A 24,311-nucleotide genomic window follows, 5' to 3' on the forward strand; every position below is an offset into this window, starting at 1 on the left:
AATTGTTTTAGTTCTTTATGGGTAAATTCCTTTCTGTTTTGAGAATCAGTGTTGTATATTTTATTCATTTCTTTAAAAGCTAGTATGTATCATGCAAATGTTTTTTCCTAGAGGTAAATTTGCTAATGTGGTAGTGAAAAGTAGTATGATAGATACATTAAAAATAAGTGTAATTTTGAAAATAGAATTTAAGACTGGAGGCTGTAAACATAATTATGTGAAGTTGCTAGTCATAATTTCTGTACTTTATCCCTTTTGTACTGTGGTTTATGAAGGACAAGGGAAGAAAAGATTTCTGTTGTATTCCAAATTAAGACTGTCTTATTAAAACTAACCATTTTAAAAAATTGTTGCAGCATTTCCAGTTTACTTGATTTGGTGTTGTGCCTGGTTTATTAATTTATAATTTGTAATTATCTATCTTTAAAATGTGCTTGACTACTTTATATAAGTAATGCTTACATGCTTTTTATTGGTATCCCAGGTTCTCTACAATGAAAACCTTTCTAAGATGCTACATATGTAAAGAAAAGATCATTTGAGAGTAACTGGGTTCTTTCTTGAAATGAAGCATTAGTTAATTGAGGTCATGTTCTTTTTTATCCAACTTTAATGATTCGGGCTAAATCTTGTTTCTTTTGGCCTCTTATTTCTATCCTTGTAAAGTATTATTCACCCAAAGGTATTACCTGTCAAAGCATCAAATGCAGTATAAGTGGTTTGGTACAGTGGAAGAATGCTGCATTATGGAGTCTCAGTACCTGGGTCCCATCCCAGCTCTACCATTGAATACCTGGGGGTGCTTGGGCAAATCACCTACTTTTTCTGTGCCTCATTGTCCTCCATCTGAAAAATAAGGGGATGGGATTAGGTAACCTCCAAGGGCCCTTCCAGCTTTAAATTTAGGAGGGTCTTATGATCCTTAGTGAGTAGTTATACCTGTGAGAAGAGTTATTTCCTTTTTGGAGATTGTTTCCAGAGCAGTAAGATCACTGTTTACTTATGTTACCTGAAAGAAACTGGTTGTTGCAGATTATAGAAGCATAGGCTTTGGAGCTGAAAGGAACTTTAGAAATAATCCAGCCTGACCCTCTCATTTTAGAGATGATGAGACTGAGCCTTAGGAAGGTTAGTTGAGTGATTTGCCCAGTGTTACATAATTAGCTCAAGTAGGAATGGGCAGAAAAATATGCTCTGGTTCTCTCATCCCGGAAACTGGTTTCAGGCCCTTGGATACCCAAACCTCTAGGGTCGTCATTTTGAGCTACAATGAGTTAGGTAAAAACAAGTTCAAAGCAATGGTGACTTGCCCAAAGTCATAGAAATTAATGCGTGTCAAAATCAAATGTCAACCTTCAATTTTGTCTCTACCACATTTTTCTCCCTTTTGCCTACTCAAGGTCCACACCCTTTCCCTACATCTGTAAACCAAGTCCAAGACTCAAAGGATTGAGGGATTAAGAGGACAAAAGGTACAGGGGGTGACATGCTACACATACATACACACGTGTGTACAGGTATATTTACATACTTATGTGTGTGGGGTGTCATAAGACCTGGACCTCCTTCCTTGTGGTACACTGGACCAGAATTAATCCTTGAGCCCACTTTAGTTTAGGTAGTCCAAAAGTTTTCGGGCAAGAGCTAAATTAAATCTTCAGAAAGTCATAAGGCTGTTCAGAGTAGGAAATTGTCTGAAGAGACTCATAAAATCATAGAGTGACCACATAGATTGTTTAATTCCATCTGAACAGTAATCCTTTCTAGAATATCCCTGAGATGAAGGCCATTCAGCTTCAGCCAGAATTTTCCTCTGGATGAACTCACTGTCTAGCGAGATGGTTCATTACATTTTTGTACAACTAGTTGTTTATTGGTTATTATTATATCTATATATTCAGCCCCACACTCTCTCCTGAGCTTCAGTACTGTATTACCAATTGCCTGTTGGGTATTTCAAACTGGATGTCCTGATGACATCTTCATCTCAACCCTCCCTTCTTCAAAACTTCCTTATTTCAATCAAAGGCAGCTCTATTCTTCTAGTGTTACCCCTTCATAATCTCAGCATAACTTCACTTTTCCTCACATACCCATATCACACAGCTACTCCTTTAGTTCAGGTCTTCATCACTGGTTCTTTAGATTATTGCCACAGTTTCCTGATTGGTCATCCTGCCTGGACTCTCTCATCCCTCCAATCCATTCTATATCTGCTGCCAAAATAATTTTCTTTAAGCTCAGGTCAGACTTTGCTGATGTGATTTCCCTACTCATCATATACCAGTGACTTCCTATTTCCTCTAGAATAAAATGTGAACTCCACTGTTTACCTTTAAAGCCCTATGCAACCTGGCTTCATCTGCCATTCTAGTCTAACTGGTACTTTTCTTTGTTTATCACATAGGACACTCCATCTCCCTGCTTCTTGTCTTTGTACTTGCTTATTCCCCGTGCATGTAATGCACTCCCTCCTGACCTCTACTTCTTAATCTCTCTTCCTTTAAGATGCAGCACAGATATCCGTCTTCTGAGTGAAACCTTTCCTGATTTCCCCTAGCTGCTAGTGTCCTCCCCTCCCATAGTAGCTTGTATTTAACTACTTTGTGTTTATACATGTGTATTTGCTAATTTAATATTTATTCTGTATTTTATATTCACTTGTCAATTCCTTTTTTTTTTTTGTTAAATGAAGCAATTGGGGTTAAGTGACTTGCCCAAGGTCACACAGCTAGTACGTGTCAAGTGTTTGGTGTGAGGCCGCATTTGAACTCAGGTCCTCCTGACTTCAGGGCCGGTGCTCTATCCACTGTGCCACCTAGCTGCCCCCCACTTGTCAATTCCATTAGAATGTAGTAAACTCTTGTAAGTAGGGATTGTTTAATTCTTTGTACTTGTTTCTCTGGTGCCTAGCACCATACCTGATATGCATTAATAAATATTTTAAAATTTAATTATTATTATAATTTTCTTTGTTTGAACCTGTGATTTCATTAGCGTAAGGGACTCCCTATAAGAAAACTCCCTTTACCAATGCAGATCAGTAACTGTTGTGGAACTTTTGGTCTTAAAGTTTTTTGGAGCATTGGGAGGATAAGTGATTTTCCCGGGGCCACACAGTATATATTAGAAAAGGGACTTGAACCCAGCTTGGGCTGATACCAAGGTTAGCTCTCTATCAGTTCTGCCATACTGTCAGTTGCTTTTGTTGAGCAGAAATTTGCCTCCTTTTAATTTAGTCCTGGACATAGTCTGCTAACTTCTTCCTGTTATTCAAGTTACTGGTCATATATGCTATTAAAATGAAAATAGTGCTAAAGAATCCATCATTTTGATATACAACATAAGTATTATCTTGCTAATGAAAATCCAGCTCAGGAAATAGCACTATCTGAGATACTGGTGGTGCATATACATAGTCTTCATTGTCTGAATGGTATTGATTTAAATTTACCTGTTTTCTCTTGTCAGCCCAACTTAATCTAAAGAAATTGCTATCTTAACAGTTCACAAGTCTTTTCAATAAGAAGCTTTTAAAAACATGTGGCTATGTGGGTACAAGCAGATAGAAGTAATCTGAACAAGTAGTCTTTATTAAAATAACTTGAAGCTGAGTGTCACACTCTTAGAAATAGGTACAGCTTAAGTATATGAGAAAAACTAATATTCTTTAAAATTTCCACTTTTATGCCAAATTCAAGGAAATAAGATTTTTTATTTTAATGTACCATTCAGTCAAAATGGCAAAGTTGAGAAGGGACGGCAACTTTAGTGTAACATAATTATTATCATCAAATCCAGTTCCTTACCAAATAAGGGAGATGAGCAAATTGCCTTTTTCACCAAAAAAATCTGTTTCAAGGAGAATTGTCCACAGGCAGTTATTTGGGAACAAACTTTACAAAATGCTTTTAAGTTATTCATCTTGAAAGTTGAAAATGTGCTAAGGGGCAGGAGTGGCAAAGGATTACTTTTAAGCTAAAAAGTATAAGAAAACAGTTGAAAAAGGAGCTCAGTTATAGGCTGACAATCAGCCTCAACTGGACAACCAGGCAATGGCTCCTTTAGCACTGATGGTTCCTCAGATCCTTCTACTGCTGTTTGGCCAAATCAAGTAAACATAAATTAATTTCAAGGAACACTGTAACCAGAGTGACTGAAGTTTTAGTTATAATTGACTGTAGTTTTGCAGTTGCTATATTTTTAAAGTGATGAGAATGATACTGGGTGCTGGTGCAGTAATAATAACTCATACTTCTATAGCCTTTAGGTTTGCAAAGTGCTTTACATGGTTTTTCCTGTTTGATCTTCATAATAGCTCAGAGCTATGTAGTATGAGTATCATTATCCCAACTCAGTTGATGAGCTGATGCACAAAGGATTTGTGACTTTGCCCAAGGTCACATAGCTAGTAAATGGCAGACCTTTATCTTCTGGCTCATAATTCACAGTCTTAAGAAGTGTTTGTAAGTGAGAAGTTTGTTTCCATTAAGGCTAATTTATTTAAGTACTTTTGGTAAATGCCTATTCCTTTCTTCTTTGGAGAAAATTTTGGAGGTTTTAAAAAATTGTCTTTCTTTTTTAAAAAGTATAATCAGAACCTGTGAAGGTTATGAAAATATAAATGTGTATGTATCAATGAAATGATTGGTAAAATATCCCCCTGAAAAAGGGGATTGTGCTGGGAAGTAACCTTCTGCCTCTACTAAAGGCAAGTAAGAAAAGTGATTCATCTCATAAAAATTTTTAAATGGCAGGAGAGCTGAAGAGGAAGATGAATTGGCAGGGTAGGAGGAGCCTATGAAATGCAGAATAGAAGAGAAGTTTTCGAAAGGAACAGGATCAATGTGATGGGTCCAGTATGGGAGGAACATGAGAATAGTGAAAAGATCCCACTAGAGTAGCTCAGTCATAGAAGATAGACGGAGCAGAAAATTCATTTTGCATTAAGAGAAAGTACTAATTAAGCATCATAGGCCAAAGAGAAGATAGTAGGAAAAAAGGATTTACAAGAAAGAGGACAAGCATTTGCAAGCCTTGGGAAGGAGCAGCAAAGGTCAGTGAAACTTGAACAGAAGACCAGGAGGATAAGTCTAGAGTCCAAATAGGAATGAATCTTCTCCTGAGATTAGATGGGGGAACTGAAAAGGTAGCTTGACCTGAGACGAGAAGGCTGAGAGAGAGGCAGAAGGCTGGTAATACTACCTTTCATATTTGTTTTCTGGCCCAGATCTATGATTCCATCAGTGTAGGGATATTTTGGTGTGGAAACTCCTGCTAATGATACACATAGGTCAATTGTAGCCTGTAGACTGAGAGAATTGCTTGAGATACTAATTGAATAAGTGGTTTTTTTCCCCATGGTCATGTACACAAGAAAATGTCATAGAATCATAGATTTATAGCCTAAAGGGACCTCAAGAGGTCAACTGGTCAGGCAGGATTTGAATCCAGGTCTTCTGATTCCAGTGCCTGCCTTTTAGCCAGTATGCTGTATTTCCTCTCTTTAATATTACTTTTGTTCCATTATGAGTCAGTGGTAGAATTGATTGAGGCCGTTTAAACCTGCACAGTATTAATGCCTGACCTGTGTTATAAGTTAAAGGTAATCTCTGGGGGTTAATGAAAGAATTGTGCCAAGGAGGAGACTATTTAAACCTAAAATAATATCAATAATAATAACTTAATATTATTATCTTACACTTCTGTAGCAATTTAAGATTTGCAAAGTAAATCTGGTATGTGTCATTATTATAGTACTCCATGTTGCAGAAGATAAAACTGAGGCTAACAGATGGTAAGTAACTTGCCTAGGATCACAGAGCTAATGTGTCTGAGAGAGGATTCAAAACCCAAGTCTCAATTGCTTCTAAGTTTAGTTATTTTCAACTGGACAGGTAGGTGCTATAGTAGCTAAGAGTTGTGGACTTGGATTTGGGAAGAACTAAGTTCACATTCTGCCTTAGACATTAATAACTTTGTGGCCCAGGTCATTTAACCTGAGGCTGACAGTCAGCCTCAGCTTCCTCATTTGTGAAATGGGGATAATAATAACAGCTCCCTCACATATTGTGAGGATCAGATGAGATAATATGTAACACACTTTGCAAACCTAAAAGGGATATATAAATGGTAGTTACCACCAGCGCTAGTACTATTGCTTCTACTCAGCACTACCTTGCTAATTTAGACCAATAGTTCATATTCCCTAAGTAGTGTTCTCATATTCCTAACAAGAAATATGTTATACTGTGAAAATCCCTTCATCGTTTTAGTCATGTTTACTTATGATTGTATTTGTGCTGGCTTGTGTAGACATACAGAGTAAAGATCAGAGAAGCCAGAAAAAGAAAGACTGGGCAAGCTTTGATTGCAAGTACATGGATTATTAACATCTGAGATGCCAGAGGACAAAATGGGAGAATGAGGGCACTGCTTAATCATGACCTTGAGCAGTAGCATTATTTATTTTTTTATCTACAGGGGATTTTGGTACAATTTATGTCATCAAGAAATAGTGGGAAAATGAAACTATGTTCTTGAACAAATTTTTTTTCTAAATATTTCAGTCATTTAATGGTTTTTAATCAGTTCGGGTATTTCTACCAGTGATGTAGATCAGTACTGTCAAGCTCATAGAAATAAAGGCCCCTACACAATACATAAGGATCCCTGCAGGCTGCATATTGACTTATCTACATATTAACTCACATTAACATCTATATTCTGTTGTATTTTTATTTATTTTGTTAAGTATTTTCCAATTATATTTTAATTTGGTTCTTGTGGCAGTATTGCTACCCTTGTGTTTGTTTGATATCTCTGGTGTAGATTACAACCTAACCCATCCATGCCTTTTTATTAAATTTTTCATGTTCATTAAAAATATTTTTGTTTATTTTAAAGCTCAGCGTGATCTGAGGATATAAAATGATATTCATGTAGAGTATGTCTGTTTGGTGAGATGTGTGACAAAAAGGTTGGTTTAACTAAAGACACCCCTTAAGCTTTTTCACTTTGGTAGCTCTCAGGTCACTTTAGATCTGTAGCTCTCTTCTGAAAAGATTACTGTGACCCTAGGGTTTCCTTCAACCAGCAACATTAACCTCTGAAGCACAACTAGACCTTACATACAAATAAAGCTCAGATGAAGGAATTTGAAGGAGTTTGCTAAAGTGGCCTTCCCTGCTTTCTATAAGGAGATTGGTATATTAGAGCTGGGCAGTATGGCCATTTGGCAAAGGAACAATAAACATACACTTGTTTCATTTCTTTCTTTCTGTGCAAAAACATTATTCCATCTCAAGCTATTGATCATGAATTTTGTTAGATCTGTTTTTCTTATTCAAACATATACTGTTTTAACATTAAGGAAAATATATTTTTAAACTTTCTTTTTTTAAGCATATAACCCCTGTACCCTAGCTCCCACATTATTAAAAATGTTTTAAGTAGCTGATTTTACAAGAAAAAAATTATCAAGACAATTTAATCAGCAAATATTAAGCACTTACTATACTTAGGTTGTGTGCTACGTGCTAAGGATACAAAGATGAAGATGTAATCCTCCCCTGAGGATTAGACGGATGAGATGTACACAAATCACCATAGTATAAATTATAATATGACTAAGTACCTAGGAAAAGTCTAACAGGTAAGTATGAGAAACTCAAAAAGAGAGAGAGCATTTCTAGCTGGATAGGTCAGTGAAGGCACTGTAGAAAGGGCTGTCCCATAAGATAAGGCAGAGGTCTTTAAAGAGGGAAGTATTTCAGGGGGAGCATAGCTTTGATGGTAGTGTTAGGGAGGGGTGAAAATTCCTGACATGGACGGTATTGCATGTAAGTTCATGGTGTGGGGTAAGAGAAAGAAGAGATCTGGGAAAAGTGAATAGTTCAGTTTGGGTGGAATGTAATTGACTGTATAAATTTTAAAACACATAATATCATAATAGTTATTGTACCATTTTATTAAGTAAAACATAGTTCAATACAAATGAAATCTAAATTACAGTTTTGAAGCTGGGGCCTTAAGCTGCTGAACAATAGGATGTAGCAAAATGTATTGCACATAAGTGGTCAATGAATATTTGTTGACTTGAATTAAACCACTCTTTGAATAGAAATGAAAAGGATTATTTTGTTTTTGTAGTAAGTCTGAGATTAATAATGATAACTTAAATGTGTTGGTACTGAGGTGAGCCTTACTGGATCATAGAGAAACCACTTTAAATTTATTCCTTTTTTGTGGGTTGGGCAGGAAGAAGAATGCCTTAGTAGTTCCCAGTGAAGTATTAGACTTGGCAGTTTTCACTGCATCAAGGGTATACCAGAGGCAGCATGTTATGTTTATTCAAAAATAGTAAGGAAGAACATGACATCGATTTGCTTATGACATATGTAGCTGTCCTAGTGTGTAGTATTCACTAAAGCCCCCTCACTGCTTTTTAAATTTTTTTTAATATATTATTGTTGAAGGAAATAATGACAGAATACGATGAATTTGGTTACTATTTATTGAATACCAGCCAGGTTGGCACTGTCTTAGGGACTAGAAAATGTAGTTCTGTATGTATAGTATAGTGAGAATGGGATTCAGTCAGTAAATAGAAAATGGGGAGACTGAGGCTTCTGAACGAAAAAAGAAGGCATAGATGGAATAAAAGAGATTATAGCAAATTTTTATTTTCCTCTACAGCTCTGATTTGAAGTCTGAGGAGGATCAAACATTTGGATTTTATGCAAAATAAACAGACTGCAGAGATTAAATTTTAGGTTTGGGATATGATTTTATATTTTTAAACATTACAGTTTTTATTTATTTCAGATAAATTCTGTTGGATTGTTGATTCCCCTTGTAAACATTTGAAAAAGAAAGCAAGCTAACCCAGTTTGTCCATGTTGAACTGCATCATAAGATCTGTCAGTATCACTTATATAGTATTTTGTTTCTCTCAAGGTTAAGAACTAGAACTATTCAAAATCATTAAGTATAACTGGATGGTGAAAATTGTCATTTAGTCCATAATTAGAGATAAACTATAGGTATTTTCTTTCTGTTGTCTTTGGGAAAGATGTTGGACAAGGGACTATTTTTATTCACAAGTCAAATAAGTTTTACATCAGTAATGTAAATGAAGGATTAGGTTCAGCATATTCAACACATAGTTAATATAAGTTCACTAGGTACAAGGCATGGAAGAATACACAAAATTGACTAGACATAGGCTTTCCCCTCTAGGTGTGTATGATCTAAATAACAGAAATGATTCCTGTATAATAAAGACTAGCCTTAAGGACTGTGTCCTATTTCAGATGTTAAGTTAAAAACACCAGTGTCATATGAATGTACTATGATAAAGTCACATGTGGCACATACTCTATATTCTTCATGAATATAGCACTAATTAAAACAATCTTTTTTTTTTTTTAAAGCTCAAAACATTTTAACATTTTTGAAAAGATAACCCTTGTGTGCCACAGGAAAACAAATTCATCATTGCATTTTCCCTTAGGTGCAAGCTTGCCATTTAGAGAGTCTCAAATGTTAATTTTGAGCCAAAGAAAAATTTACTTACATATTCAGTTCCTAGTTTTTAAATGTCCTCACAGAAATCTTAAAGGTAAGAACTTTTATAAAATGAAAGCTCCTAATTTTTTGGTTTGATGCCTGCTTTTAAGACTGAAGTTTCCCTTATTCCCCTGGTTTTGTTTTTTTTTAAACTGCATTGTCCTAATTTCTTCTATTTACTCAGTGCCTTTTCAAGGGGCCCTTTGTGCTTCATTTTTTCTTTAGGAAGTTGTCCCTTGCTAAATTTCTTTCATTTGCCTTAGGCTTTTTTGGTACTTTGGATCTCCCATTATTTTTATTGGCTACCACTGCCTCTGCATACTGATTATAGGCTAGGCCTACCTCTTTCTGTTACCATCCTCTGCTCTGTAGAAGAGCAAAAAGTAAAATGTGTCAGCCTTTTTCTGGTGAATGCTGATTAGCTAGCTACTGACATAGAGGTACACTTTATTTTGTAGAGGCATGCTTGGTTATGTGCGATTCTGGGGTTCTTTTCACCCTGGAAGAAGAGATTTATATTGGTCTGGATATTGAAAATGATTGTGATGCTGATGTATTTCTTTTGAACATTGGGTAATAATCTATACTGCTACTAAATGACTAGTTTACTCGAATTATGGAGAGCTATAGTCATGGCATGGAGCTTGGGGCTTTTGATTTTTATAAGCACTTCATTTCAACATGTGAAAAAAGAGGGAAAATGTATTTTAAATTCATTTTGATTGTTTAGACTGAATTTTCAGTCCTTTGCTTATATTAAGCATGATGAAAGGGTACAATGAATTTCTAATGATCTGCACGAGTACTATTCATATGATGTGGGGATACCTCTAAACTACCCAAGGTAATCTAGCTTTTTCCCAGATTTGTATCTCAGCAGTTTCTTTACTGTCACCCAAAGATACTGGGTGACCTTTCTTATCCTCCACACTTGAGCTGGGTGGATATTGATTGGGTCAGGCACAGAGAGATTTTTGAATGACTTTACACACAATTTTTTTGATTATCCTTGCTTCTGCTCCCGTTTAGTGAACAGAATAATAATCAATAATACACTGCTGAATTATTCTTTTCTGTGTAATTAATCAATTTAGTTTATAGTACAAATATCATTACATAAATAATAGGAACATCTCCCCCATTTCTATCCTCTTAAGCTCTGCCAAAATACAGAATATGGAAAAAATGAAGGGCAATTCAAGACCAAATGAAATATCTATACACGTTGTAATAAAGCTGTTAGCCTTGTAGATGTGAAGTAATTGTGCTTGTGATAAACATGATAAAATGACAATTGAAACCCATTTTAAAATACTTGTGAGACTTTGGGCACAGTGCCTGGCACGTAATAAGTGTTTAATAAATGCTTCTTGGCTTGTTTACTTCCTTTGAAAACTTTGCTGAGTTAGAAAGGGCAAAAAAATACAATAAACATAGTTTCTACTTGGGTGTGAGCTTTTTTATCCTGCTTATCTGAACTCAAAGCTTACAATCCCAGAAGTTTTGAATGTCCCTAAATGCTTCTCCCTTAATGATTATTTGTAGAGACATCTGTATATTTGTCCCAGGCAGAGAATTCTTCTACTTAACTTAGCACAGGTTAGGATTTCAAGTTGAACGTAATAATATGTGACGAGACAGAGTCAATTGAGAAAGGAAGAGTTCTGAAGGAGAAAATTGTATTTAAAGATGCAAAGTGGTCTGGTACTTAGTTTTTCACCATAGACAATCTGCTGTACAAGAATAAAGAAAACTAATGGTGGAAGAATCAGGATTTATAACTGTCAGAATGATATCAGGAATGAGGGTAGAGTTTATCTGTGAATATCAGAGTAATCTCAGCTGGGAAAAGGAGTAATTGAAAGGGTGACCAGACATGTGTAGTGAGAACAGAGGTAGTATGAAGAGCAGCTTGGGGGAGGGGGAGTGGTAATAAGAGAAGTAATATTCACAGAGCTTTGAGATAAAAGGGCAGTATCCTAAGTACTTTATTAGCTAAGTGCCAACTAGGAAAACCAACTTCAACCCACTGAAAATGACTAAGTTTACTTTAGGTATTTTCAGGGCCATTGACTGCCCTATCCTAAATAGCCATATCCAGTTATCTGATTTTATAGGGTCCCATGCTTTAGTTACATGGAAATAAGCAGTCATTACTGAGAGGCAATTGTATATAGAACCTGACTTAATTTTTATGTGTGTTCAGAATCAAAAGAGTTCAAAGAATGTTTTAATGAATATTAAGGACATTTCTTTTTTTCCAAGAACATTTATATTTTGAAATATCAGGCAGCTATTTAAAACAAAACCAAAACACTTATTATAAGAGGTTAATTTTCATTTAGCAAGTATTTCGCTTTTGTGAATGTGCTGGCCAGCATTTCTTTATCTCTTTCATGTCAAGGAATAGTCAAAAAACAAATCTTAGTAACATCCATTTAGAACTTAAGACCTTGATGATCCCTGATCCATTCTCCATCATGGATGGGTTTTTCAGAGTTCTTGTAGGCTTACTATAATGTTATGTGCTGTAGGTAAAGCAGCAGCTTTTTTAGCTACAGAGCCATCTCTTGCTTATTTGCAAGTTTACATATCTTCTTTGCCCAATACATAATTTGTCAGTGCATTCAAGGGCAAGGTCTGAATAGTAAACCAAGTATTGTTCCATCTTTTCCCTCCTGCCCATTTCTCTATTTTGATTCCCTGTCGTCCTCATCTACCCTCATTATTTAAATGTACAGAATCAGGATATAAGATAATCTCTCATTTGCCAAATGAAAGTAATATCTTCTCCTGTACCCCATTACTCCTTATTGTGAGGTTGAAATAAGATTTGAAGATTTGTGAGATAAGATTTTAAAGTATACCCTGTACATCACCATCACATACCTCCTTTAACTCTGCATTATCATCTTGCATGTAGAGAGCTTGAACATTGACAAAGGCTTTTAAATGCACTATTTCATTTGATCTTTGAAATAGCCACATAAGTAAGCAGGATTACAGCATGGCCAGTGGCTTTTCTCATTGTATTTTGGCCACCTAGCACAACATCTTGTTACACTAGTAGATGCTTAATTCCTTTGTTGTATTGAACTTGACAGATGAGAAAACTGAGGCACAGAAAGCTTATGTAATTTACCTAAGTCTTAAACATCTAGTTAGTGGCAAAATAAAAGCAAAATCCAAGGATTCTGAATCCTGGTGCACTGCTCTTATCTCTATATAGTGCTGTTTGGGGGTGTAATATGGGTCATATGAAAGCTTTGAACAAATGCTTCAAGTGGCTTACTATCCTTGCCTGGCTTTACTGTCAGCATATATACAGCTACATGCCAGAAAGACCACATATCTTGCTTGTTGACGATTTTTTTCCCTGAGAAACACTCATGACATTGTAAACAAGTATCAAGCCAAATAGCATAGAAATTGAGAAGCTGTCATGCAAATAGGAGTCACAACTAGCTTATGGTCATATAATTAAGGATAAGAAATGGGAATAGAATTCAAAAGGTCTGGCTCATCCTTTTTTACACTTATGTGAAGTATGTATATGTAAAGGATGCAAAGTCGTAGACAGGATAAAAATACAGGTGCTGTGCAAGGTAATGGACGTGATATTATCAATCAGTTTGCTATACATTCAATTATGTTCTAAGATAGAGCAGAGTCTACTCCTTAAAACAGACTCTTTATATTTCGGGTAATTAGACTATTTGTAAAAGTCAAATTGAAGTTCGAAGGAGTGATAACCCCAAAATAGATTAAACTTTTGAATTATTGAGATTCCTTATTGCTAAATATTAAGTTAATAAGCTGCTTGTGAGTAGATTTATGGACTTCTCCATGTAGTTAGTTTTTAATCTTAAAACCCTTTTAAGTGTCATTTTACTTTGGTTTTTCCTAGTTCAACCTTATATGATTTGCAGAGTAGAATAGAGGTATAAAAATTTAAAATACACTTTAAGGTTTGCAAAGCACCTTACATATGCTATCTCATTTGATCTCACAACAATCCTATGAGGTGTAGGTATTATTATTATTATTATGATCCCTCTTTTACAGATGAATAAACCAAGGCTCACAGTGGTTAAGTGACTTGCCAAGGGTCACACAGCTGGTAAATGTCTGAGGCAGGATTTGAACTGAAGTCTTTCTGGCTTAAAGTCTAGCACTTTAGCCACTGTGTAGCTGGGAGATGGACTCAGGCTTAGGCACTTACTAGCATAGGCAAAACTTTTTAGTCATTCTTTGTCTCAGTTTCTCCATTTGTAAAATGGGTTAATAGCATCTACTTCAGAGATATTGTGAGGATCAAATGAAATCATGTATGTAAAGCATTTTGCAAACCTTAAAGCCACTATATAAATGCTAGTTGTTATTATGTAAAATATGTATTAATAGAGTTCTGAAATCCAGATCATTACTGTCATTTGACAGGGATTCAATGTAGAGAAAAATTAAGTTTTTCACTTTGGCTTTTGATGTATTTTCCAGATACTGGTTTAAAAACAAGTTTGCATTCATCTCATGTATAAGTCTTGTATTCTGATTCTTTTAATTGTTAATTGAAAGGCTCCATTCTCATTTTCAGTTAAATCCTACATGATGTATAACTTCTGAAATTAGTAATAATTCCAGAGAAATTTTCTTTGATTGCTTTACCTCTGAATAGCCCATAACTCTTGATAGATATATGGTAACTACATGTATTAAATTTTTGGGGGGGTAAAATTATAATTTTGATAATGTGGTAGTACAGAAAAATGATTTGGAAATAAGTGCAGATGGGTAATCTTTCCAATTAACTTAGGTTTAACAGGCTATATTTTGCAAATTGTATATTTAAATTATTTTATTGTGAAGCCTCATTCATTTGTAATAGTGAAGGGCTATTGTGAATTGCAAATGTTTGAAATGAATGGGAAATAAAAGGATGCCAGATTTCAGTTATACTTGGAAAAACAGAATCTCTATTAGTTTAGAGCAGTCGTCTCAATCTGGGCACTGTGAGAGAGTTCCAAGTAGATGGTGGAAATTGGAACACTAAAGCTCTCCCAACAGCTGTTTTGTGTAGTGGCAAAATCAGCCAGATCTCTGTGCAGTGCCCAACCTCTGTGCTATGACCTTCCTCTGTTCCTGAATCCTGCCTGCCCATTCAGCCTCCGTACCCCACCATGCTGTTGTGATTTCAGAGGGGCTATAACAGTTTTAGAAGAGGAGGGCAGATTGAGAAGTGATATAGGAAATTTGAAATCACAAAGTTTGAAGCCCACTAGTGTAGTGGTAAGTACCCTGAAAAGTAGTCCCTGATTAGAGATTTGCTTCTTTAACAGTACTTCATTCACCAGAAGCAGCTGTGCTTAAAAACAAAACAAAGTGTTTTCTCTGAGAATTTTCGGAAAGCTTACAAAGGAAGTACTGTGTTAAGTTGTTTGTGTTTGTTTTCAAATCTGTATTAGTTACTGGTGAATTGTGACCTAGGTGATTTAATACTTAGAGCTTTAGAATGTTCTGGTTTTGGGTTTTTTAAAAAAATATGTTGAAACTGTTTTAAAAGGCTATATAAATCTCAGTCATTTGTAATTTTAAAGATTGTTTACTTTAAAATGAGACTCTGCACTTTTTATTTTTTAAGATGGCCCTCCTGAAGTGCCTGTGACAAATGGCAGTACTACTACCATCACTACTACCCTGAATGATGACCTGGATATCTTTGGCCCAATGATCTCTAATCCTTTACCAGCAACAGTCATACCCCCAGCCCAGGTATGTTGGAGGGATTTGGTTTTGTATTGTCATTGCTTGTTTTTTTCCGCATTGCTTCTTAAAAACTGACTAGCTGAAAAATTCTAGTCCTGTAAGCAAAGTGCAGTTGCAGAGTAGAGAGGTAAGGAACTCAAAGCCTTAAGTTCTTAAGTAGATTATGGACTTTCCTTGAGATGATATGTAGTGTTATTCTAAGTGTCATATCCTGTTTTGGTTTTTTTAGTTTAAAAAATTTGATTTCTAAAAATTATGAATTTAACAATCATTAACGAACACATTCATGCACACAAAAGACAAAAAAGAAGCGAATTATCTCCAGGTCCAAAGAGCTGCCCCCCGCCCCTTTTGTTATTAAAAAAGTAGGTGTATTTGTTTGGTTGTTTTATGATCTAGGCCAATCTAATGATTCAGGCCCAGGACTGGAGCAAATGAATGATAATGTTCACTGACTATAAAAATGAATAAAAATAAATTTATTTGCAATTAGAGATTTTAAAAGGACACTATAACTCTATAAAATAGATACTGCCCTTCTCTGCCTCCATAGGCATCAGTGAAATAGCAGAGTTGGGCAAGTTTAGTGGAATTCCCACTGCAGGGGAGTAGCAGGCTGAGGTTTTTATGCCTCATTTAACAGGAAAGCAATGCCAGTGGTCCAGGCCCTTGTCCCCAGCCCGGCCAAATTCCAAGGAGAACTTCCTTAAGGGAATACCATCCCAAACTAAAAACAAATTTCATTTCTATTGTACTATTCTTGCTAATTTGTTTTAGTACCTGTGTCAACTATTTTGTATGGAGACATTTATATTAATGGTGAAGTAATTTGTTTTTGGTAATGCAGGATTTTAAAATCACCTTAATGGAATTTCTAAAGGGAAAATATGCACTTTTTTTTTTTAAAGTGAGGCAGTTGGGGTTAAGTGACTTGCCCAGAGTCACACAGCTAGCAAGTATTATGTGTCTGAGGCCGGATTTGAACTCAAGTCCTCCTGACTCCAGGGCCGGTGCTCTATCCACTGAGCCACTTAGCTGCCCCAGAAATTATGCACATTTTAAAGATCTATTCTACCATCAAGAAAAACATACCATTTGAGTCATTTTGAGTTTCATTTTAAACTCTTTATTTCCTCCAAAATAGGCAACAAAATATTTTCATTAAAATGTGTGTGTTATATATATTCATAGAACATAGATTTCAGGCTGGAAGACACATTAGAAACCATTTAGTCCAACTAACTCATTTTATAGAAGAGGGAAACTGAGTCCCCGAGGTTAAATGACTTTAGATCATACAGATAACAAATGGCAGAGGCAGGATTTTACCTAGGTTCTGATTCCAAATCCTTTTTTCACTGTGCCACCTGACCATCAGTAATTTCTTTTTGAACAAGAAATGAAATCTTGTGCCAAATCAGATTTATTTGGACAGAAAGCTTAATAGGAAATCCATCTCAATTTTATATTGCATCATTAGAAAATAACTCATTCTCATTAGAAGCAGAGGTGCTAGTATATTTGAAAAGAGATGTATCTGAAATAACCATTAAAACTCATTGTCAGCATTTTATTGCTTTGGAAGAATCTGTGTTTTGTAGAAAGATACCTTTTGATTTTATGTCTATGTCCCTTTAAAACTTATGAACTATTTAAAATCTTTGCAGTTATATAGTTTAATTGATGATGACTGCTAAATCATTCACCTTTTGATTTGTTTGTGCAGAGATGAGTGTGCATGAAACAATAAAAAATTGATACCACTCCAGTATTATGGCTTTCCAAAGAGAGATTTGGGATATTCGACAATCTGAGCATGAAAAGCAATTTATTTGCTCTGGCATTCTGGTGAGGCTGTTATATTTGCCAGGCTTCTTTGGATTCCTTTGGGGTGCTCAGGTTGCTTTGCAGTAGCTCTAAGAATTACCTCCTCTGTGTTAGCCTCCAGCGTGCCATGTGCAACGTCTGCTTAGTATCTAAACCAATAATTAAACCATCAAGACCGAAACTTGTGAAACAGGGCTCTGGGCAGAGGAACATTCTTTTCAGCATTGCTTTTCTTAAGGGAAGATCTTTGATATAGTCTGTCTAATAACCCTCAACATACTGGACAGAAAATATTTTTAATTGGCCTGCTTTTCTTTTGTTACAAATTTGTTTTTCAATCTAAAGTAAATATATAGCTTGTACTTACATTGACTTGGGGCATGCTAGCACAATATAAAATTCTGTGAGTAAATATTCCAGCAATTTTCAAGGTTTATAATCTTGATTAAATGGCACTCAAACATAGATTCAAAGAATAACTCATTAAGGTATGTTTTTAAATAGTGCCTTACCTCCGAAACCTTTGAGATTGGACAATTCAAATGACTTTTCCTTGCAGCTACCAAGATTCACTTATAAGCTCTTCCAAGTTTCTATTTTAGAGCTTGAGCTTATAGTACTTTTAGCACAGAGATCCCACTGTTTGATCCAGGACAGTTTTGGAAATTTTGCACCCCTTGTGTTACTCTGCACTGGATGCTTTGAACCTTCATTGTAACACAAGTGATTTCTTGCATTATATAATTGCCTGCTATCTGCAATGGGGCATTAAAATATGTACACTTATTAAAAAAAAAAATATGAAAATGTGCTCTGACTGCCCCTTACATAGAATCCAGTCATCATAGATTTCTGTGACAGAAACCACAAAGGCCTTCCATAGTTCAAGTCCCTCTGTTGTACTCTCCTATTAGTTAGAACAAAGTACAAGATTTCTCTGCCTCCACCCAGGAAAGTATCTGGTTTGCTTACATTAAAATTTGGTGTCCTCAGGGAACTCCCAGCATATGACTGGTGAAGTACATGTTGGGGGAAACTATTAAGGAGCTATAGCACCTTAATATTGGTAATTCTAGGACTACTTATATCCAAACCTTTGGGTGGTAGAAACTGGAAACAATCTTCCCATGACTCCCAAAAGCCCTACAGACTAGAATGGACATAGTGCCCTACACTCTCCCTAAGAAGGAAGCTGCCCTTTTGGTAAGGGAAGCATTGCTGCCCCAAGCACACATGTGATAGACTTATTGAGGACACTTCTTCATCTGGCACTTTTTGACATGATGAATAGGTCATCAAAAACAGATTTGGATATTTGTGTGCTCAGTGAAGCATGCTATTTGATTTAGCTGCTTTAAGGTTCTGTCCATATGAGGAAGGCCACTACTCGCCATCAGCAGAGAAAACATACATTATATTTACAAGCTGTTGAAATGAGGAGTGTTCCAGTGAGAGCTCTAGAGTAATTAATCCCCTACTCATGCCAGGGTTTTGACATGATTTTGTATCTAGTGTCATAAGCAAATTTCTGACGTTGATGAGTAAAAATAAACAATGATTTAAAAAAAAAGCCTCAGCTAACCCAAAGAGAACCAAGAATTGCTCACAAAGACACAAACTAGGCAAAGGTGTTTGGCTATATTTGAATTCATTGGTAGCATTGATTTCAGGGGTTTTAATGATATATAAAAACCTTTGTCATATACAATATTTCATGTCTCATTTAAAATTTTTTAAAAGATCGGCCTATAAGGGGAATTTGCTTTAGTTCCAAAAAATGTCCCTTAAAAAGTCTTACTGTTTGAATTACTTTAAAAATATCTAGATTGCCCTGTTGTGATGTCCTCTTTCATAAAGTTTGAATTTTTCAGTTATAGAGATGTTATAGATATAATACTTAGCTTCTATCCCTTTCTCATTTTTTTTTAACTTGTAAAATAATCTTAGGAACTTAATTTTTATTACATTTTCAACATAATAAAAAAAGCTAGAAGATGTAGGGGAGAGAGAGGGAACAAAACATACTTATAAATACTCAGTTTATTTTTTTATTTTTTGTACCCCTTTAGTTTTTCCCAATGACCGAGTTTAGCCACCACTTGAGAAATAATTCTGGGGCAGCTAGGTGGCACAATGTATAGAGTACTGGCCCTGGAGTCAGGAGGACCTGAGTTCAAATGAGGCCTCAGACACATAACACTCACTAGCTGTATGACTCTGGCCAAGTCACTTAACCCCAATTGCCTCACCAAAAAAAAAAAAGAAAGAAAGAAAGAAATAATTCTGAACCTCTCAGCCTAGTGAAAAAGAGGACAATTCTTCTGCTACAGAATTTTAACCAATAGTTACTTTCACATTTTTCTCCACAGGAACCCAGAGGTTTATGTAGTATCATCTCTAGGGTTTCTCTGAAAGAAAGCACAGCCACATGGTGATGGCTTGAATTCATTTCTATAGTATATACCTGCCCTTCATTCACTGTATTTGTGTCCCCATTCCCCCGCACAGGACCTGGAACATAGTAGACATATTTGATGGATTGAATAGTAGTGAGGTTTCAGGTCATTGTGTGAGGAGAAAAACAATACTCAGAAAATCTGACATTTATGGGAAGAGACTATATTTTCACAAAGTATCAAAGACTTTTTAGTTTGCTTTTATACTTAAAAACTTCAAGCAATCTGCATTTTTTATCGGTGTGTATATCCCTCCACCAACACAGATCAGAACCGTTCCATAATTTAGAAAACTGCCCTTAAGGGTTACTATGACCTAGTGATCCTTAGTCTTTGAATGCAGCTGCCCCTCTCTCTGGCACTATACTCACTGCCATTTTTCCTCCAGAGCTTGTGCTACTCAGGCATGGCCCCTAAGATTAAGGCACTTGTACACCACAGTGAAACATCAGTAGGACTTTGGTGGAGCTAATATTTTTTTTTTGTACAGCTGGAGTACTAGTAATTATTTTTTGGTTTGGCCCCATGATTTCATTCAAGTAAGTAATTCCCACTTAGTTACCCTTTACCAGTACAAAAATGCAGCTTAAGAGTTAGCACCTGGAGGTATTAAAAGGTCAAATGACTTCCCCAGGGTCAACAGTCAGTATGTGATTCCTGGTCTCAGGTTGACTGAGGCAAATCCTTCTGTGCCACTACTTATATTTTTATATATAAAATGTTCATTTAAAAATTTCACCTGTTGAAGAAAGGACTAAATATTTTTAAGTGGTATGGGACAACAAATAAGAATCATACTGTTAATGTACCTTATGGTATAATGAAGCTTTTAGCAAATTTCAGAAAATATTTTTCAATTAAGTTAATTGAAACCTTGATTAACCATAATGTTTGGGGCATTAGTTATTTTGGTTAGTCAAATTAATCATTGTATCCATGTCCATTTCATCTTGTTTTTTTTAACTCTAAATTGTATTAATCTATTCTCCTTCCTTAGTAGTCAAGAGAATACCAAATATAATTGAATCTTTGATTAACTGGAGATTGTTCCATGGTATAGGGACCATCTTTCTCAATTCATATCACTTATTTTTGACATTATATAGATGTGGAATTGGGTAAAAGTTGTTCAGTTTAATTGATCAAACATTTATTAAGCACCTGCAGTATTCAAAGCATGTAACAAAAATAAAATCACCCCTACCCTCATGGACTACATTATATTATAGGGACTAAATTTATATCATATTGACTTGCCATTTGTCTTTCTCATAAAAGTTGTGCAAAATATGCAAAGAGTAATTAGGCTGATCACAGTTTCTGAACACACTGGGAGTATTTTATTGATAACATTACTGTGGCAAAAGGTGAATCTAAATTTAGGTTTAAGGTTTTATGTAGATTGTGAAGAAAAAGGACTCCTTGCTTGGGTATTGAACCAACTCCAGTACTGTATTTGTGTTTTAGGAATCTCCTTTAAATCAAAGGGTAGCATATCTTAAAAGTGGCAGTTTAGAAGAGGGAAGAAGAAATGGGAAAACTCCAAGCCCCTGATTGCCTAGTCTAGCACATGCCCTTCTGTGGTACAGACAGCAGCCACTACTAGACAATTTGTGTAGTGGACACACACTAGAGACTCAAAAGACTAGATTCTAGTGATTAGGTAAGATAGCCTGACAGTATTACCCTAATTAAGAAACTGTGAAACTCTAACTTTTATTTGTGTAGGTTTGTGATTTATCCTCAGGTATTTACTTTCTGAATAATTTTATAACTTGTATATGTATGGATTTTGAGCCACCATTAAACCACGATTAGCTGTGATTTAATTTGTGAAACTGCCCTTAAGTTTTTTCAGCTATTCACTTATTCTGATATTTGTATTTTCAGGGGCCCCCCACAGTACCAGTAGCTGCCTCTTTAACTACTGGATCTGTGGATCTGGATCTGTTCACTGAGCCAACTACAAAATCAGAAGAATCAGCAAAGAAGCAACTGTCCAAAGACTCCATCCTATCCCTGTATGGGACAGGGACCATTCAGCAACCAAGTGCTCCAGGTTGTTAATTTTCAAAGTCAGTTTCCAAAGGTTTCAGTTCCACATATGCACATTGTACTCAATGAAGGTTTTAGATATAAGTGCTCAGAAATTCATCAGTGTAATATCAATTGTATATGTCCTCTATTATTTAGATGTGAGATGGATGTATTTACTCTTGCAATTTGCACAGCTAAGAAACTGAAATGAAAACAGCATTAAATTAAAGGGCAAGTATAGGATTCAAAAATTTTATTCATTTAGAATTAACAAGCTGTTCACATATCACTTAATACAGTTTCACAAGCTTCTAGAAAATGAATTACCTTGGATTGATAAAGTTTGATTTGCATGAAGGTTATGACTGTGTACAAGATGGAATAGTCTCTGCATGTAAACAAGACAAGCTGAATTTCATATATGTTCCAAGACTGCTTGAACATTTTAAAGTCATCATCATTGTAATGAAACCAGAACTATAAGTTTTATTATATACACAGCTTGAGTGTATTTCAGGCAATTTCCTCTAAAACATGAAACCTATTCCCTATTTAAGTGGAAATTGTGCTGGGAAACTTGACTCTAAAAGCTATCCATCAAAGCCAAACCTATAGTCAACTCTTATTTATTTATACAACTGAAGAGGAATGGTGTTATGAGTAATCTTAAATAGCAGATAATCCCAAATCATTTGTTTAGGGGTTTTGCTCATGGTAATGCTAACTCATTTTGTGTAAGCTGGTAGGGAGGTGGCTTTCTCAGAAGTGTGCTGGGGTAACTAGTAAAATCAAACTAAATTGGCATTGCAGTTTTTCCTGTTAAGAGATGAACAAAATAAACAGGTGTACATAGTCCACAGAAGGATAACAGAAGGGTGACTGGAGTTGTAAGTGGAAGCAGAGTGTTTAGATTCCTTTTTTCCCCCCTATAACGCAGGTATGTTTATGGGCCCTTCAACTGTGCCATTTACCTCACAAGCACCAACTCAGTTTCAAGGCTTTCCATCCATGGGAGTACCTGTGCCTGCAGCCACTGGAATCATGGGAAATATGATGGGACAATCAGTACCCATTATGGGACAAAATGCAAGCATGATGGTTGGCATGGCAATGCCCAATGGGTTTGTGGGAAATGCACAAACTGGTGTGATGCCACTTCCTCAAAATATTGTCGGGTCTCAAGGAGGAATGGTAGGACAAATGGGAGCAGCACAGAATAAGTTTGGTATCCAGCAAACTCAACAGCCCCAGTGGAACCTTTCTCAGGTATGAGGTGTGCATTTGCTTTCCAGCCTTTTTCCAAACTAAAGAGCGTACATTTATTTATCTTTTTTAGTTTAATTTTTAGTTAAATGCACTGCTATGAAAGAGATGCTGTTTAGCCCTGGGTGATGTTTTAATATTTGAGTGCTCATAAAGCAGGTGAGTTTTGAAACCTGTTTTGGGTATTAACATGTTGTCATCATGGATTCAGTAATCTTCTGATGATTCCAGATTTTTAAAAATCAGCATTGTGACAGTTTACAATAGGAAGTATCTGTTTATCCCCTGTGCCTAGCACAGTGCCTGAACTATATAGGCACTTGATACATGCTTAAATGTTTAACATGCACCTATTATAATGTCCAAGAGCAAGATTTAGATTTGTCATACAAAAGAAACCCCTTTTCTTGGCTTTTGTACCATAGGAACAAAAGTTTTAACAAATTCTTGAGATTTTTCCCTAATTGATTTTTAAATGGTCAGATATTAGGGAAATGTTATTATGGTCAAATCACAAACATGTGAAAAGTCATTAGGTTAGGTCTGATGTTTTGTATAGGATGTTACCAACCTAAAAAAAATTCTTCTTTAATGTGCAGATGTTGATCATTCATTCATGAATTAGTATTTTCCACTTATTCCACCACATTGGATAACCAAATCCAAAAGTATCTCTAGTAGCATTTCCTCTTGTATTAAAACTATTATACAGAGTACTCTCTAGTTCTATTATTGGGTGAATAAGCCCATGTCCATTCTGTATTACGATATAGATTTTTACATGTAAGACCATACTTTTTAGACTAAAATTAACTTTTCCATTGCAGCCTCATATAAAAATTCCTCTCCTTAGCCCATTTCTAAATGTCCTCTAGCTCTATTTTGTTATTTTTCAAATGTGGCTATCCAGAATGCTGTATTCCAGGTGTAGACACGCCACAGATTCTTACAAAAGTAGGATGTTGTTTTCTTTTTCTAATATACTTGCTGGTATTGCCCAGAATTGGCGTTTGGGTTTTTTATTGGTTTGTCTCAGCAGTATATTGAGCCGATAGCTACAGGGCTGGGAACCCTGGGTGTGGCAACTCCTTTTTTTGCTTTTTTAACAGTTTAAAATCCTCATCCATCCAAGTATAGGTTTTTTCCTCCCTTAAATGCATTCGTCACTTTGTATTTCACGCATTGAAGTTCATCTTCCCCTTTTCATACAATCATATGAGATTTTTCTATCTGTTAAGTCTTAGTGTCATCTGCAAACTTTTAAAATGATATTGTACACTCATTCTCCTTTCCAGATAATCTGTGAAAATGTTACATAAGCCTGATTTCAACATCAATTCCTAGGGGAATAATATCCACTGTAAATATGTTTCCATCCAAAGAAGTTCCCATTTA

General features: G+C 35.7%; 1 protein-coding gene across 3 annotated transcripts in view; it reads left to right on the forward strand.

Annotated features, from left to right (window-relative positions):
• The window catches only part of SMAP1 (small ArfGAP 1), a 213,232-nt gene that overhangs the window by 185,482 nt on the left and 3,439 nt on the right, over window positions 1–24,311 (forward strand). For all 3 annotated transcript variants that reach the window (XM_027852936.1, XM_027852937.1, XM_027852938.1), the window contains 3 exons: window positions 15,209–15,339; window positions 21,507–21,675; window positions 22,591–22,919. In XM_027852936.1, the coding sequence (XP_027708737.1) occupies window positions 15,209–15,339; window positions 21,507–21,675; window positions 22,591–22,919 (629 nt within the window). The remainder of the gene's footprint in view (window positions 1–15,208; window positions 15,340–21,506; window positions 21,676–22,590; window positions 22,920–24,311) is intronic.

The sequence above is a fragment of the Vombatus ursinus genome, unplaced genomic scaffold, assembly GCF_900497805.2.
Source record: "Vombatus ursinus unplaced genomic scaffold, bare-nosed wombat genome assembly UNPS02009835.1, whole genome shotgun sequence".
Lineage (NCBI taxonomy): Eukaryota > Metazoa > Chordata > Mammalia > Diprotodontia > Vombatidae > Vombatus > Vombatus ursinus.